Source organism: Artibeus jamaicensis, unplaced genomic scaffold (assembly GCF_021234435.1).
Source record: "Artibeus jamaicensis isolate MK-2021 breed Jamaican fruit bat unplaced genomic scaffold, CSHL_Jam_final scaffold_369, whole genome shotgun sequence".
Taxonomy (NCBI): Eukaryota; Metazoa; Chordata; class Mammalia; order Chiroptera; family Phyllostomidae; genus Artibeus; species Artibeus jamaicensis.
The window spans coordinates 28,011,761-28,029,768 of record NW_026522042.1 but is presented as its reverse complement, the minus strand read 5'-3'; the positions used below and the strand labels follow the sequence as shown (position 1 = coordinate 28,029,768).

The window sequence follows — 18,008 nt, the reverse complement described above, 5'->3', positions numbered from 1 at the left end:
TGTTCCCAGGGCCCACACACGGGGGCTGCTGAGCGACCAACATGTGGCAGGGCTACTCAGGAGCTGAATTTTGTATTTGACTTCATTCTAACTAATTCTGATTGCATGCAAGAGTGATTTTTGATGCAGCCCTGCCCCCCTGAGACCCAAAAATGCCTAGGAGGAAGCTTTTATAAAAAGCCACAAATTCAAAAAGTTTATTAGCTTGATATAATTAGGCCCATGGAACCATATTTTCATCTTTATTTTTTGTAGCCCCATATATGAACATGAAATTTATTTGTATTAAGACAATGATAAATGTCTAATGAAGCTGGGCTTTCATTCGATCTGAGTTTACAGATCATGTCACCTTGGCTTTGCAACATGAGTCATTGGAAAGGTCGTCCTCCATTACGGCCCAGGAAGGCCACACCTGAACCGTCAGCTGGCCCGAAACAGCCCCGGGGGTTTCATTAACAGGATGTGACTCTAGCAATCAAATTCTTCAGGGACTAACCTACTTTTACAATTTTTATTTCTTACGGAATTTGTTTCAGATGAAATCATGAATTTCAGGATTCTTTGATTTATTTTCTACAAAGTAGAAATGATATAAGTATTCCCAAGCCCATTTCTGAACAAAAGCCATCCTGAGAAAAGTTTGCACTGGCCACTGCTAAACATACTTGTTCAGCCATTCGAGTAAATTCCGTCTTGCCTCGTCAACGTAGGGCTTGTCTTCAGATGAACAATCTTCTCTCTTTCGATGCACGAACCCATGGGTTTGCCCAGAAAATGTTTTAATTTGATATTCCACTTTGCAATGTTCTTTTAACTTCTGGGTCAGCGAAGAGACCTGGTATGCAAAGATTTTCATGATGAAATGATTCTAACCCTCTAGTAATATTTTCCAATCTCTCAATCTTCTGTGAATGCTCATAAAAGAGATTTAACATCAGTGCTTTAAATTGAGTTCCACAGCCATAATGAATTTTTTACTTTTAATGTTATAACTAACACAGCCCTTACCTCTGGGAAAGGAGAGAATTCAGGGCAATATAAAAATGACATGACATCGACTCTTTGAAATTGTGTTAATATATACCTTTTTTTATCCTGACCTGAAGACATTTTTTTCATTACTTTTAGAGAGAGAGGAAGGGATAGAGGGATGGAGAGAGAGAAACATCAATTCGAGAGAAAAGCATGGATTGGTTGCCTTCCACACGCACCTGCCCAGGGAATCATACATGCCTAACTGGGGATGGAACCTGTAACCTTTTGGTTATGGGACAACACTCCAAACAACAAAGCTACACCAGCCAGAGCTGTATTAATATATCTTACGTAACATATTCTATATAATACAATATTCAGAACATAATTTCATTTACTCAAGTGTATAATAGTGAATATATTGAATATAAAATGTAATATACGCAAGCATAAAATATTCGAAATGTGTATGAACATGGGTTATGAATACCAACACTAATTTTCCAGACGACTGCTTTTGGACCAGTTTTCTTCTGCACGCTTCTGGGCAACTTGAGGACTGAACAGGTGAGGACAGGAGGCGGGGCCTCAGCTATGCCCAGTAACTGGATCACACCAAGAGCATTGGGGGCGGGGGGGAATACAATCCCACTCCAAGTCCCCAGTGAAGTCCAGCTTTAAAACTTAATGGTGCCCCTGGCCAGGTGGCCGTTGGTTGGAGCGTTGCCCATTTGTTCACCAAAAGGTTACAGGTTCGATTCCTAGTCAGGGAGCAAATGGGAGGCAACCAATCCATGTTTCTTTCTCTCTCTTGTCTCTCTCTCTTCCTCTCTCTCCACAAATCAATAAACATATCCTCGGGTGAGGATTAAAATATTTTTTTAGCCCTGGCTGGTGTGGTTCAGTGGATCGACCCCTGGCCTATCAACCAAAAAGTTGCCAGTTTGATTCCTGGTCAGGACACACGCCTGGGTTGTGGGCCAGGTCCCCAGCTTGGGGCGTGAGAGAGGCAGCCAATTGCTGTTTGTCTTGCACATCGATGTTTCTCTCCCTCTCTTTTTCCCTCCCTTTTCCTTTCTCTAAAAATAAATGAATAAAATCTTAAATTTTTTTGTTAAAAATAAAAAATGCAGAAAAATATTTGAAGCAACCAGTGAACCTTTTAGTTGTGTTTCCCCCAAAATGTCAACTCATGTTATTAAATACAGGAATGCAACAGGAAAGATGCCAACTTACTTGCTCGAGAGGAATCACAGCATCGTTCTCAGCAAAAATGAACAACGTGGGGTTCTTCAAACTGTACACGTCTTCAGAATCCTTGACGATGCCTACAGGATGGGGACAGGGACACAAGGCATGAGTGCCATCCATGCACACGTCACAGAAAACTGCCGAATTCTGTCGTGTGTCATGCACTCCCATGTGTACTGCACACCCGCATTTTGGCCCAAACTTTCAGGAAAAATAATCTTCCATTTCAGCTGTTCAATTCAATTATTTATTTATGTATGTATATTTAGAAATGAAACCGGTTTTCATATCATAGGGTACTATTTTGCATACAGGTATCCTTATTGCTTTCTAGAGTTACACTTTCAATACATAAACATAAATAAAAAATTTAAAACATTTATATATATTATATATATATATATATATATATATATATATATATATATAACTAGTACTATCCATGTAAAATGCACATCCTTATATTTCCCTCAAAAATTTGGACAAAAAAACATAAGCATTATACACAGCAAAATACAGTATGTGGCTTTCCTTCAATTTTTCAAAGTAAAATATGTGCTTTTGGGGGTTTACTTTCTTTTTAAAAGCAATTTCATAGACGTGGGCTGCCCTGTAAAATTAGTCTCAAAGAGAAGCCTGTCCAGTAGGGATCTGTGCACAAGGAGCAGGGTGGGGGGCAGAGGGTGGATAGAAAACTACGAGGAAACATGGGGGTAGGGGAGGTTCCTGCTGAAGGCAGGCCAGGTGACGAGGTACAGACAACAGGGGATGAGGATCTGATTAGATATCAAAGGTGAGGGATTCTCACTGCACTGACCCAGGAAGCCAAGGGCCGGGTCCAAGGACAGAGCCCACACAGAGAGAGGACTCACAGGAGTCTGATTCAAGTGTGGTCAGTAGGTGTGAGAAAATAATGGGTGGCTTTTTTTCCCCCTCATTTCCTGTTGGCAGCATAGCGAAACTAAGTAACCTAGAGAGCCTCTCCTCACCTATAAATTCTTTCCAGAAGGCAGGAAGCCACGGGAAAGATGACCATGCTCCCTACCCCCTACAAAGCTGTAGTGATTTGATTCCCCTAGGCCTCGAGTCCTGCTACGCTCTGCACCTTGTGTATTGCACAAGAGTCGCCAGAAGGGGGCGCCAGAGAGCCATCCAAGCAGAGCACCTTTTGCTAATTCACAGAGACTACGGGTTCTAGCAAACCCGATGACAACTGGAAATTTATTTCTTCCGTGTAAGTAAATACTTAAAGGGATATTTTAATGCTGAAAGTAAGCGAAAATACCACAGTGCAGAATCATTAAGCCATATTTTATGAAAGAAGGCCAAATATCTTTTTTTAACTTTCTTTTTTTGTATGTGTGGCTGAATGTTTCTTTGAGGAGGGCATCAATAAACCCATAATTTATGTATAAACAGTGTGTATTTACTCTTACATGTTTAAACTTCAGTCACCTTCAAAGTACTCTCCATTTGATGCAATACACCTATCGAGACTCTTTTTCCACTGCTCAAAACGGTTTTTTAATTTGTCAACTTTGACACTTTTTAGTGCCTCTGCTGTTTTTTGTTTCACCTCTCACACACTGGCAAAAAGTTTCCCTTTGAGGACTCTATTCATCCAGGGGAACAAAAAAAATCGCCCTGGAGAGATTGGGTGAATAAGGAGTGTGGGTCACAGGGGTTGTGCTGTTTGGGGTTAAAAACTGCTGAACACTCAGTGCGGAGTGGGCAGGTGCGTCCTAAATCACCCATCGTGAAATGGGCAAATGTGTTGCAAGTCTCCAAAAAAAATCACTGAAGCCAAACTCGGCCTCTCACAGCATCACTTGGTCCACTGATACGGGTAGGTCCCCAAAACACTCAGGTATCGAGGAAGCCTGTGGAACAAGGGGCCTGCCCCCCAGGAGATAATCTGGGATTTACTCAGGTCACCCCTCAGATATCATGAATTTAATACACCATTCCACACACAGATACAATGTTCCTATCAGTGCCGTGATACCTGTGGATTGCTTGGGCTGACATGTTTATGTTGCTATTTACATTTTAGAGTTGGTTTTTCTTTTCTTCCCTCCTTTACAGAGCGTGCTCCTGTGTGTGTGTATGTGTGCATGTGCACATGTATACACATGCATGCAGTTGAGAATTTGTGTCTTGGAAAAGTCTCTGCGTAGATATTCCTCATGAAAATATTGCTTGGTATTGACTGCTGCCACAGAAATAAATGTTATCCCCTTCATCCTCAGTGAAGAAACTGAGACGTCAGCTTAAGTGGCTTTCCCAGAGTAACAGCACTGTTGGGACCCAGGTCTCCCCACTCCCCATCTCGACTTTCAGATTTTTACAGCCACTTTCATGACTATTGGGTTTATGTCACACCTGGGACCCTTAGCTTGGCCATGGTTCTGGTCACCCACAAATCCTGCTGTTATCACTCTGTAAACCCGCACAAGGCATGTTTACCGTAGACGGACACCCCTGCCCTGAACTCTGCGTATTTCATCATCACATGATGGACAGCAACTCCTCCCCAGCAGAATCCCACGACGCCGATCTTCTGGGCATGACACTGCTGTTTCAGATACCTCAAGACAGCATCGACCTCTCTAGAACAGAAAGAACAGTTATTCGAGAATCCAGAGGTCTTGTGTGAGGCCTTGGGAAGGGCACCAGGCAGCTAACGGGGCTCTGTCAGCAGCTGTTCCTTGAGGTTCTGAGAGTCTGACTTTTGGAGCCCTCCTCACCACCCCCTGCCCATGTGACGAGTGACGTCCACCTCTCCTGGGAAGTCTCCCTGCCAAACCCAGCTCCTCAACCACCTGACAGGGCTGCAGGAGGGCTCTTTCCAAAAGGCCAGGAAATCTGACCAGCTCACTTCCCAGCTGAAAGCTGAGTGACAGCCTCCCCAGCCTCAGCGTACAGGACAAAGGCCACAGCATGGCTCTAAGACCGGACCCCAAGATCTACCCCTGCCTGGCACCCCACTCTCCTCTGAACAGGCACCAGCCACAACTGGGCAGCTCCCCCAATGGTCTGACTTGGCACATTTGCTCCTCCTCACACCCCACTCTGCATCACATGTCTCCTGTATCAAAGAGCAAAGCAAGATCTGGAAAGCCACCAGGACTGTGTAAGCCGTGAAGGGACCAAGGACAACGGCCCTCGTCTTGCAAATGGTTCATTTGCAGATTGGCCATTTGGAACCACTCAGAAGACATTTTCAGCTAGAAGCAATGATCTTAATCCAAGGGTCGTGGTTATCCGAGTCCTACTTAAAGGAAGGGTAGGTGTCTGGACAGTGCAGCCTGGCTCACTTTTCCCTCCGAACTCCAGACTCTGCTCTCGCTGGTGCCCTAGGGGCACCACAAACAGCCCTCCAAAACTTACTTATCGATATTCCTGGCATTTCGTGTTTTCAACCACTCCGGAAAGGTAGACCAGTCCCCAGAGGGGTGCCAAGGCTCTTGCCCTACAAAGAAGTCTGGAACGATGGTTCTGCAAATTGGGAACATTAACTGATATTAGTTTCATTGTTGTTAGGACTCGTTATTTGCTTATATTCATTAAAAAAACTTGCTGTGTTGGTGATTCATGCTCCCAGGAAAAGTCACGGCCCCAAGGGCCAACTTTGATCACAGCAAAGAAGCCAATGGCACTAGGCCAGACCATATCAGATGTCACAACCAAAGGTGCATGACCTCTGGCAGGCTGCTTGTAGCCCAGTCCATCTAAAATGACAAGGCTATTCAGCAGGGCACATACCCCACGAGACAAGGGGACCCACTAGTGAGGGCCTGGAGCAAGGTGGCTACCAGAGTCCCTCCTGTCCCCAAAACTCTCAGCTGGCCTTTCACATTAGCCTCAGGTCAGAATGACACACCTGGTTAGCAAGTCCAGTCACTATGAACAAGCAATTTCCCCCGGCTCCGCCCAGTAGGCCAACCAGGCACAACTCCTGCTGAGCAAGGAGGAGGGTTGAATGAGGGTTCTAGGAAAGGCTGCGGTGGGGGAACAGCCATCCTGCCTGAGCCCGTGGCCGGTGTAGGGGTGGAAAAAACTTCCTTCCTTTCTAGGTTCTTTGGGTGGCCTAGTAATTAAAGCGACACAAGGCAATGAACAGGCAAAAACAAATTCAATTTTGTGGATGAGAAAAGGAGTTCTATGGGAAGTAATTCCACAGGGTGATCTGATCATAAGTTCCTAACTGGACAGGTAGGTCGTGGTGGGTAGTCACAGCCCAGGCACTTAACATTTTAGTAAAAGGTTTACCTTTGCCTGAAGCAAGTCCTGGCCTTTGTTTCTGTGCATCTAGGTTAACAGATCTTCGAAATACGCACCACCACCCTCAAGAGAGCACATCACGTAATCTCCCTCTCGTTCTTGTCATTCTGTTCCTACCTTCGTGGAATTCCTTACATTCCCTTCTTAATTCCAAATGCCTAAACGAAGCTGCGGGAGTGTTATTCTCGGAAGCATTTAGAGCTTGCTTCCCAGTACATCTTCAGTTTGGCTCAAATAAACTCACAAAAATTATCTGCAGGTCTGAACATTTCTTACATCAACAATTTCACACTCAGGAGAGCCCCCAGAAAAATAGGACACCCAAAGGCAGTGAGGAAATTGAGACTTATATTGCCATCCTGAGCTAAGGACCAGATTATGGGTTTGGGGCTTCAAAGGAAAGAGTAAGTCACAGGACAATAAGAAGAGCAGATGTATGGTAATTACATGTTTGTCCTGCCACGCAGGTAGGTCATTCAGGTACAAGTTATCTTTGGTCATAGGTCTCTCTCTGGATCAGGCTGCCTACTAAACTTTTTTAGGTAGTTAAGGGAGGGGTAAAAGTGTTTCCTGAGTCTGCTGGATCGCGACTGCCTTCAGCTTAAAACAATCCCCACACCCAAGTGGCGTAACCGGGGGCAGCCGATTCTGCTCCCCTTCACAATCTCCCATGCCGGTCAACCTAGGAGGATGAGGCCAACGCTGATCTGGCCAGAGACCTGTTTCCTAAAATAAGGGGGCATCGCCCACCACAGATAAGGGGACACAGGTCCTTCTGCAGGGGTGGAGAGAACACTGAAATCTGGGTCAGAAGAATGTAAATTCCAGCACCAGCCCTGCATCAGCTGCCCCATATTCTTAAGTCATTTGACCACTTTCAGCCTCATTTTCTCCTGACAGAGACTGCACGCAGCACCGCCCAACCTCAGAGAGTTATTCTGAGGGCAAAACGACTCTACGAGTACAAAAGGGCTTTGTAAATCCCAGGCGACCTTACTGACCTGACGTCAGCTAAAGGAACTACCTGAAACAGCAGAGGCCGCGATCCCGTTCCATCTGCCGGTGGCTTCCGAACGACTGAGGCAAACAGGCCTCTCTCAACGCGCCTTGGTTTTCCAATCAGCAAAACCATGACAGTGCCTCCCCGGAGGGGTCACTGGGGGGACTGCGGACAACAGCCTCGTAACTGCCTTAGCGCAGGGCCCGACTCAGCTGGAGACAGTCTCGGGGCTGGTTCTCTTTTCTGCTGTTGTTTTATTTTGTGTTTGCGTTGTTTATGTTTGTGTTTGTTTTGTTACTGGGCTTGCCCCTGAGAAGTTAAGTTACCTCATCCTTAGAAAGAAATTGGGGGCATGAAAACGTGAAAAATCAAGGGAAAGTCCTCTTTTTGGTAAACACTAAATTTGCATCCCACGGCAGGGGGTCTGCTCCCTTTAAATCGGGTCTCCTTCTTAGGAAACCAAGGAAGGCGCGCCCTTTGATCTCCAGCTTCTCTTTCAGAGAAAACAAAGGAGGCTGGAGTGCTCCAAACTCAGGGCTTGCTGGGGTCTGTGCTTTTGAAGCTGGAGGGGAAGGAGCAGTCCCTCTATTCTGAGTTTTACTGAAACTGTTACCAGGGTGGTGAAAAGCAAACAGGGAACAGCTTTAGCCCCTCGAATGGACAAAGGAGTAACCTTTGGGAGAGGAGGGAGTGCTCACTGTGCCGTTCTGGAATCCAGCTGAGCTCAGACAAGACCCTGCCAGTTCAGGTGGAGACCAAGGTAGCTGCGGGTGCCCTGCCTGTGAAGTCTGACTCGAGGCCGACGTGCTTCAAGGGCCAGTGGGTTCACTTCAGAGCTGGTGACATCTGCCCAAGGGCACGTGTCCTGTACCTGCTCTGGCAGGGCCCCACAATGAGGTCACTCTTAGGAAGGTCTGAAGCCCAGGGATTAGGTTGGGGAGCAGGTAGCTTCCGTTGGACAGGTGAGTGTTTAATTTTCATATGACATTCCCCATTCAGCTGCACCCCAGAGACATAAGGAAGTAGATAATGTAAATTAGAATACAGCCAGGCCCTTTTGATTTGGGTTTTGTTTTCCTCCAAGGGAACAAAATATAGATCACAGAAATTTACATGGATTTAAGCAAAGAAACAACTTTATACGCACGTGTATCCATTTCCAGCAATCATGTCAGCCATATATCTGGTATTGGGCAACTGCCAGCCAAATATGTCTTGAATGACAATCACGGCTTTGCCAGCGTCAACAGGGCATCTGGTGACATAAGCCTTGATGTGCTCAACTTGAACTTCATGCCCCATCCCTCCATACTCTATCTTATGGCCAATGTCACAGGGACAAGGATGCGCTTCGTTAGCCATTGGAGATAGTTAAGTTGGGCTATAGAGAGAGAAACATGCCTTATCTTCTGAATGGTGCAAATCTGAAGATTATGAACAGTAAATAAACTAAAATCAAGATTACAGAAAAAATATTAATTTTTACTCCTAGCATACTCATGGAAGAAATCAATGATGATATTTGGTCCATCTGAAGACGTTAAAGGAAACAACTTTATATTAGCTTAACGTGTTCTCACATATCTTTAATATGTGTAATATCTACGAGGTGCACTTTTATGTATTTTCTGGAAAGGGAAAAAAAAGAAATCAATGATCACCGCTCGTTTTGACCACAACATGGATTGGAGCTAATAAGGCTCCATCCCAAATGCAAAACACTGGAAATACCAGAGTGAATGTAACCATTGAATAAAAACAAACAAACAAAAAAAAATGGTGGAGCTCATAGGAAAAGGGAACGGCAGCGGAGCTAGAACAGGAGAGCAAACTGAAACCAGGGTCAAAACGGTGGGAGCAGATGCCGGTAGAGCCATAGAGCCAGGCAAAGCTGGAGACAGGCCAGACACAGGAGCAGCATAACACGGCCTGGATTCTGAGTCCAGCGAGGCCTTGGGGCCCCGTGAGATGGGATTTGCAGCTGAAACCTCTCCAAAAACTGTCAGCGCCCTCAAAGGTTCAGAGTTAGTGGGGAAAATAAAAAAATAAACAAACAACAACAAAAAGGGCAAACTGCCAACCGGGATAGGAATACGGTAAGGAAGCCCAGGAAGAGGAAAAAACGAAACCATCCCCCCAATTTACAAGGTCCTTTCCAAGTAGCAAGCAAAACCTGGGCTGAGACATTAACATGACAATTGGCCCCGGGCACCCCACAGAAGCAAAGGCAAATCCCCTTTACAAGGAGACTTTCACAGTCCAGACCAAAAACACTCCCCATGAGAAGGAACTCACTACAAAGCAAACGGTGATCGGGAGAAATTACAGTGACAACAGTGTGGGGAGAAATGAGGAAGGGACCTAACGAGTTTGACCCAACGAACAGAGAGCAGGAAAGGAGAAGAAAGGAACCTGTCAGAAAGGAACCTGTCAAGCACAGAGGGAGAAAGGCTGGCATAGATCCAAATAAATATACACAGATGAAATCCACGATTTGAGACAGATTCTCAAATTGAAGTTTTAAATGTCAAGGCAACATTGGAAAGGAGAACCTGAGAAACGGAACCCAAAATGTCCATAAACAGAAACTGACCAGACGTCTGGGGTTTGCGCTCAAGGAGCCCAGGGGGTGATGAAGGTGGGAGAGTTCCCGTGTCAGTGTCGGATCTGGGTGGTGAGTTCAAGAGCGTCTTTTGTACCAGTTTCTCGACTTTTATTCTTTTTTATTATTAAAACTCTTTTTCTTTCATTGATTCCAGAGAAAAGGGAAGGGAGGGAGAAAGAAAGGGAGAGAAACGTCAATGTGAGAGAGAAATTTCTATGGAAGCTGCCTCTTGCGTGCACCCCAACTGGGGACTGAACCCACAACCCAGGTATGTGCCCTGACCGGGAATCGAACCCTGGACTTCTAGATTTGCTGGATGGTACCCAACCAAATAAGCCACATTGTCCAGGGCTCTGTACTGTTACATATGCTTAAGATTTTCCTCAACAAAAAATATTTAATTTCTTCAAAATTTAAAAATAATACAATAAAAGCCTCCAAAAACAAAGCAGGAAAGGACACAGCCCTGATTGGTGTGGCTCAGTGGGTTGGGTGCCGTCCCACAAACCGAGGGGCCTGGTGTTCTCATCAGAAGAGGGAAATTTGGATACAGAGACAGACACACTGGGGAGAAGACAGAGGCAGGGGTTGGGGTGATGCACCTCTAAACCGAGGAACACTAAGGATGGCCGGCAACTGCCAGAAACTAAAACAGAGGCCGGGAGGGCTTCTCCTTCAAAGGTCTGAGGAAGAGCGTGGTCCTACCAACCCCTTCATGTAGGACTTCAGGCCTCCAAAATGGAATAAAATGTTTTTAAATCCTCACCCCAAAATATGCTTATGGATTGCAGAAAGAGAAGAGAGGAGAAAGGGAGGAAGGATAGGTGGAGCATAGAAAGGGAGAGAAACGGAGACATCAACGTGGAGAGAAGCATTGATCAGCTGCCCCTCCCAGGTTCTCTGGACCGGGATGCAGCCCACAACCTCTCCATGTGCAGGACGACGCTGCAACCGACTGGGCCGCCCGACCAAGATCGAAATGGAGTAAGTTCTTGAGAGAACAGATTTCTGTTGTCTTAAGTCACTCGGTTTGTGATAACTGGTTATGGCAACCTTAGGACACGCACACACAAAAACATGAAAAGAGTATTCTATAGCAGTTCAATGAACAAACTATAGATCGATATGACAAATCTCAAAAACATAATGCTATAAAAAACATCATAGCTTTTTTGAGGCTAAGTAAATACTAAAACCCCCAAACAACACTTATTTTATTTTTTAAATATTTTATTCACTTATTTTCAGAGAGAGGGCAAGGGAAGAAGAAAGGGAGAGAAACATCAATGTGTAGTTGCCTCTCATGTGTCCCCCACTGGGAACTGGCCCGCAACCCAAGCATGTGCCCCGACTGGGAACCAAACCAACATCATATGGTTCGCAGGCCCGCGCTCAATCCACTGAGCCACACCAGCCAGGGCAACACTTATTTTATTAATAAATATAGGACTTTAAAAATCTAACTCAAGAGAATAAAACACACTGTCATTATTAGACAGTGGTTATTGGTGAAGGAAGGAGATGGTTGGTTTTAATTGTATTTGTTATATTTTATTTCCTTAAAAAGTTTTGATCTAAAGTACAAAGGAAAAAATTAAAAATTTTATTTTTTAAAAAAGATTTTATGTACTTATTTTCAGAGACAGGGAAAGGGAAAGAAGAGAGAGAAATGTGTGAGAAAAACATCAGTTGGTTGCCTCTCACATGCCCCCAATGGGGAACCTGGCCCATAACCCAGGCATGTGCCCTGATAGGAGATCGAACCAGTGACCTCTTGGTTTGAAGGCTGGCACTTGCTCCACCAAGCCACACCAGCCAGCCAGGACTGAAAAATTTTTTCAAATCTAGTTCATGTGAAAATGGGTGGCAGCTATATTTCATTGTTTACTTTCAGGAACGTTCTAAATGTGCATAACTAGAAATGACATAACTAAATTTTAAGGAGAAAGAAATTAAGAGCTAGCCACTTGACCAAAGGAAACTTGACTGCATTTTCCATTGATTTGTGTTCATCAACTACCGATAGAACTATCACTAGTAAAAGAAGTCAGAACAGTCCAATATCAGTAGTATTGACTTTTATGTCCATTGCCTCCTTGCTGAGAACTGATTCCTGGGGCTGATTTCTTACCTGGGCCGTCCTGAGGATTCAGAGACCACAGAAAATCCTGGTCACTCCAGATGAGCCCTGAATCTGAATCTGGACCTTTTAACTTTATCTTTAATTGATACCCACATTCCAAAAAGAGTGTTTACAACCAGGAGACCCCCCTCCGAACTGATCCTACAAAGGCATTCTCCTGCAGAAAGGGTGGTGGCCAGGAGAGGCCTGGGGATGCTGTATGTAGAAGGCTGGGCTCCTGCCAGACCCTTCACATGGCACAGCCTGCTGGGTGACCAGGGCCAAGGTCACGGTGGACAGGGCAGTTTCTTTGGACTGTACTCCGTTGTGGGGTGAGAGCCGCAGGGAACATACCCTTGACACCTTACTGATGGACTACACTATGCAGAAATTTTCTACATGCAAAATATGCCTTTCAGCATTTTGGCTCTTTCCACATAAATGGCCCATTTGTTAAAAGATAACTTATAGGAAAAAGTAAAACCATGACCCTGACATAGATATAAATATGAATATAGTAGGGATTTTATTTTACACACACAACAGGAAAAAATGAGACAGATGTTATAACTGTACAAAGGAAAAAAAGAAAAGAGCACAAGTTTATGTAAGGTCAAGGAACATTGAGATGAATGTCAAATTGAGACAGGACAGAATTTACAAGTCCATCAGTTACCCATGATTTTCAAAGAATTGCAAAACTGTTCAAATACAATGAAAGCAGAAGGGTGTGCAGTGGACGATGGAACTGTTGAGCCATTTCATTGAAAGTGTTTTCTCCAACTTCCGGCCAAGATGCAGGTGTAAGTGTAAACATTGTGCCTCCTTGCACAACCAAAATTAAGGACAACAAAGATTTAGAAGCAAAAACACAACCAGAACAGACACAAAATTGAACTGTATGGAAGTCCAACAACCATTCAACCAGACTGGTAAGAGGGGTGAGGTCAGCAGCCGGCAGAGAGGGGTCATGGCAGGAAAAAGTGGTGGCTGGCAGACCCGGGCATGGGGAGGAAATGAGCAGACCCAGTGAGGTGCGCAAGGCAGTTGGCTGACTGGGGACACACATTCTCGCGCAGGTAAACAAGGCAAAAACAAGCAGCAAGACAGATTGCACAACCCAGGGCCCCAGTGATGGGAAATAAAGCCTAAAAGCACTGATTGAAAACACTTGTGGGGGCAGAGGTGCTGGAAGAGACTCTCAGCCTCACAGGAGAGTTCGTTGGAGAGACCCACAGGGTCCTAGAAGGTGCACAAGCCCACCCACCTGGGAACCAGCACCAGAAGGGCCCAATTTGCTTGTGGGAAGGGACTGAGATACAGGTGGAACAAGCACCATTGTTCCTTCTTTGACCTGCCCCCACATACAGTGTCACAACCCAGCAACCTGGGTTGCCTCGCCCTGATGAACACCTAAGTCTCCACTACTCATATGCACAGGTGAGACCTGACCAAAAAATTATGACTCAAACAGAAGAACAAATCAAAGCCCCAGAGCCAATACTTTTAAGCAACCAAGAGATAGCCAACCTATCAGATGTACAGTTCAAAACACTGGTGATCACGATGCTCACAGAACTGGTCGATTTTAGTCACAAATTAGAGGAACAAATGAAGGCTAAACTAAGTGAAATGAAGGGAAATGCACAGGAAAGCAATAGTGATGGAAAGGAAACTGGGACTCAAATCAATGGAGTGGACCAGAAGGAAGAAAAAAATGACCAAACAGAAAAGAATGAAGAAAAAAGAATTCAAAAAAATGAGAGAGGCTTAGGAACCTCCAGGACATCTTTAAACGTTCCAACATCCGAATTATAGGGGTACCAGAAGGGGAAGAGGAACAGCCATGAGTGGAAACCTTATTCGAACAAATAATAAAGGAGAACTTCCCCAATCTGGCAAAGGTAACAGACTTCCAGGAAATCCAGGAAGCTCAGAGAGTCCCAAAGAAGTTGGATCCAAGAAGGAACACACCAAGGCACATTATCATTACATTAGCCAAGATTAAAATGAAGGAGAGAATTCTAGAAGCAGCAAGAGCTAAGGGGACAGTCACCTGCAAAGGAGTTCCCATCAGACTGTCAGCGGATTTCTCAAAAGAGACCTTACAGGTGAGAAGGGGCTGAAAAGAAATATTCCAAGTCATGAAAGGCAAGGACCTACAACCAAGATTGCTCTATCCAGCAAACCTTTCATTTAGAATGGAAGGACAGATAAAGCACTTCTCAATTAAGGTCAAGTTCAAGGAGTTCATCATCACCAAGCCCTTATTATATGAAATGTTAAAGGGACTTATCTAAGAAAAAGAAGATGAAAAAGATGAACAGTGAAAGGACAGCAAACTCACAGTTATTAGCAACAACACCTAAAACAAAAACAAACTAAGTGGTCAGCCAGAACAGGAGTGGAACCATAGAAATGGAGATCACATGGAGGGTTAGCAACAGAGGAGTGGGAGGAGGAGACAGGGTGGGGAGGAGAAGGTATGGAGAATAAGTAGCACAGACGGTGGGGAGAATATAGACGGGGAGGCAAGAGTAGTGTAAGAAATGTAGAAGCTAAAGAACTTATGACACATGGACATGAACTAAGGGGCGGAATGTGGGTGGGAGGGGGTATACAGGATGGAGGGGATTAAGGGGGGAATAGGACAACTGTAATGGCATAATTAATAAAATATATTACTAAAATTTTTTTAAAAAAGAAGAAAGTTTTCTCTGTATGTCCTTTCTAGAGTCATTCATTGCGAGTGGGAAGGTTTCTGTTTCCTCCCAGTAGGGGATGGGACTGTGGTCCTGACGTGAGGTGAGGCCCTCATAGAATGTGCGTGAAGAATGGCTTTTCTGTATCATGGCAGATGGGTTTGGCAGCACACGCTGGTCACCCTGAGGTCAAACCTTTAGTCCCCACAGGTGAAGGCCTCATGGTGGCACCAGGGTTGGCCGACATATGCTTCTGCAGAGGACACCCTAGTGGGTACCTTCTTTGTCAATGCCACACTAAATTCACCACTAATGCCTGTGATTACCCATAACATTCATGCAAGCTGCCACATAGGTGTGAACGACTACAAAGCCCCCTCCCCTACAGACTGATGGTCCTTGACAAAAGTTTCTCTCCTTGACCCAAACTCCTCTGAACCCCCTTCTCAACTGGGCTCTGACTTTTGGGCTTCCAAGTTCATCTCTGCATTGTCAGTTTTAGTAAGAACCTGCTAAGTCAGTTTAGCAGAATCCTCCCACTGTCCATATCTGATCCATATCCTCACCCTCCACCATCCATGATCAGACACACCATGATGTCTGATCACCTTGGCTTTGTCTTCTGCCACAATCCTGTCAAGTCAATTTGGCTGGATTCCCTTAACCCTGATGTTTCCTTAGTAATTTTCCATCCACTGACCCCTACTCTGCTCTTTGGCTATAAAGCTCCAATTTTTCTCATATTCAGAGTTGAGCCCATTCTCTTTTCTATGGCAAAATCCCATTGCGGCGGTCCCTACACCTATTATGATAGTCCTCGATAAGGTCTGCCCTGCCGTTCTTTAACAAGTGTCTTGAATGAATAATTTTTTCCTGCACATCCTCCAGCCCTGGCTTCACACAGCAGGTGCCTCCCCAGAGTCACAAGTCAAGCCCCATGGGGATCACCGGTGCACGTTTGGTCTGCAAATCCAAGGAGTGGCCAGTCCTGGCTCCTCTCCTGAGGTATACTTTGCTGAGGCCGTCCTTACTCTATATAAATTTGTGCTTCTTGACTTCTTTTTTGAAACAGTTATAACAGCTGCCTGATTCCCTCTTTAAGGAATAAAACAGAACCTTTAACAGTGCTCATTTTAATCTCTGTATAAGAGTCATGATTTTTTACCTTACACTGAAAAATATCTTCTAATAATATAATTGAACAATAGTCCCTTTTTCTCACCAGAAGTCAGAAAGGCAAAAAATGTGTGGTAAAGCATGACAAGCAAGTGTGGTATTCCTACTTTCGCACCCCCAAGAATTTAAATAACTCGGAAGTCATACTTCCCAACGCAGTAACAATCTCCACAGGAAATGTAGAGAACAGATTTTGACCAGCGAAGAGGATGGGCAGAGACGGGGCTGTAAAAAGAAAGAAGTCTGGGGATAAATTTCTGGAAGCTTCGGAGATTTAGAAATAGAAACCACCTGCAAGCGCCACAAAATCAACACTGAAAGCTAATACACGAAGGGCGTTGGCTACTGGGAAGGCTCAGGTTATTTCCTTGACCGGGTAAACACTGGAGGAACGTGCCTGGGAACTGATTTTCAGTCTTGCAGGAGAAGACTGGGCCCTCCTTCTCCTTAGATGATTATGTGAATGTCAACTCGCCCAATTATTTATTTTTCAGCCATCATGTTTGCATTTTCCATAAGGTACAAGGTCCAGGCAGTATTAAAGTAGAAAGCCAGAGGTGATGAGCACAATGCTGACCTGGGAACGCGCCAATCACTTGGCTGCCTTTGACCTTCCCTTGGGCTGCTTCAGGCCTAGATAGGATTTCCCCAGATGCACGCAGGGCTCACTTCTGACCACCTTACTTTAAATGGGCTTTGAAGGTGTCAGGTGGCATTTTCCATCAGCAAGAAACCTAAATGGCAGTACCCTATGTTAGCAAGGCCTGGGCAAGGCGACACTCCTGCCTCACGACCCATGCGGCCATGGGTGTGGACTGTGCAGTCTTTCTGGGCAGCACGTACCCAGCAGCCAGGACGTCTTGCTCCTACACCCAATACCTCCTCTCTTAATATCCACCCTTAAAAAACGCTGCCAAATGATCTTGACACAAATATGGTCATGTTTCCCCGTACCTTTACATCAGTAGCAAAAAGGATGCAACCAAAATGTTTAACTGTAGGAAAATAGTTATAAAGCGTACTCGATGGCAGGAAGGAAAGCTTTTGACCAGCCTCTGGGAAAACGAACACAGGTTTATATACAGTATGATTTCAACTATTTCTAAAATGTATGGTTAAACAGTACAGGAAAATTTACCCAGGTGGAATGGCGGGGGTTGCTTTTCTGCATTGACAAGGTACTGCTTTGATAAAAGCCAGGTTTTGAAAACGGACTTCGACAGGCTTATCACCCGCGCGCATGGCAAAGACCCTCCTTGCCTCCTGCAAACACCCGATCGATTAAGAGCGGAGGGGAGCTCCCAGCGCGGCTCCCTCTCGGGAAGCGCACGTACCTCTTCCGCCGGCTGGAAACTGCCTACTGCGCAGAGGGGGCAACACCGGGAAAGGGCAGCGCCGCAGACCCACGGATCCCCGAGCCACGGTCAGGGGCGAGCCGAGTAGGAGGCGCCTCCTTCCCGGGCGGAAGTGGACGCGGTGACCGAGGGCGGCGGGCTCTCTGCGGGCCAGTGGCAGTCCCGGACTCCCTGCACCCGGGGAAGGCGGGGCGCCTGGCGCGGGCAGGGGAGGGGCGCCCCGTTAGGAGAGGCGCGGGAGGTGGACGGGAGGAGGGAGGGAGGGGAGGGAGGGAGGAAAGCTTGGAGAAGGAAGAGTGTGCCTGGTTCCTAAAACCTGTAACTTCTGTGTTGTAAATCAAAATTAGGGTATTCTTAAAAATAGATTATCACATATTCTCACTTGCCTTCTCCCACCCCCACTCCATATTTTTTCTGGTCATCTAACTAAGGTTGTGATAACTGTCTTTGTAAGAAACCTAAAAGACAGAAAACTGTAATCGAACAATTAAAATAAAAATAAAAAAAAGAAACTTATAAATCTATCTGTACAGAA

General features: G+C 45.3%; 1 protein-coding gene across 2 annotated transcripts; it reads right to left on the bottom strand.

The window, feature by feature from the left end:
- Positions 1-500: 500 nt before the first annotated feature.
- Positions 501-17,632, bottom strand: CMBL (carboxymethylenebutenolidase homolog). Of its 2 annotated transcripts, XM_053657396.1 has the most exons (7): positions 17,453-17,632; positions 16,266-16,343; positions 8,661-8,894; positions 5,620-5,727; positions 4,696-4,838; positions 2,215-2,306; positions 501-838 (listed from the first exon to the last, which is right to left on the bottom strand). In XM_053657396.1, the coding sequence occupies exons 3-7, from the start codon at positions 8,873-8,875 to the stop codon at positions 659-661; spliced, it is 738 nt and encodes a 245-aa protein (XP_053513371.1). In that variant the 5' UTR covers positions 8,876-8,894; positions 16,266-16,343; positions 17,453-17,632; the 3' UTR covers positions 501-658. The 2 variants fall into 2 exon arrangements, with proteins under 2 accessions (XP_053513371.1, XP_037021326.2); XM_037165431.2 differs by lacking the exon at positions 16,266-16,343 and having other exon boundaries at positions 17,453-17,631.
- Positions 17,633-18,008: the final 376 nt, after the last annotated feature.

Coding starts and splice junctions, on each gene's coding strand:
- CMBL (XM_053657396.1), bottom strand. CDS start 8,875: ATGGCTAACGAAGCGCATCCTTGTCCCTGTGACATTGGCCATAAGATA. Junction 5,728..8,660: donor ATTGCTGGAAATGGATACAC/GTGCGTATAAAG, acceptor CCCAATTTGCAG/AACCATCGTTCCAGACTTCT. Junction 839..2,214: donor CTGTGATTCCTCTCGAGCAA/GTAAGTTGGCAT, acceptor TTTGCATACCAG/GTCTCTTCGCTGACCCAGAA.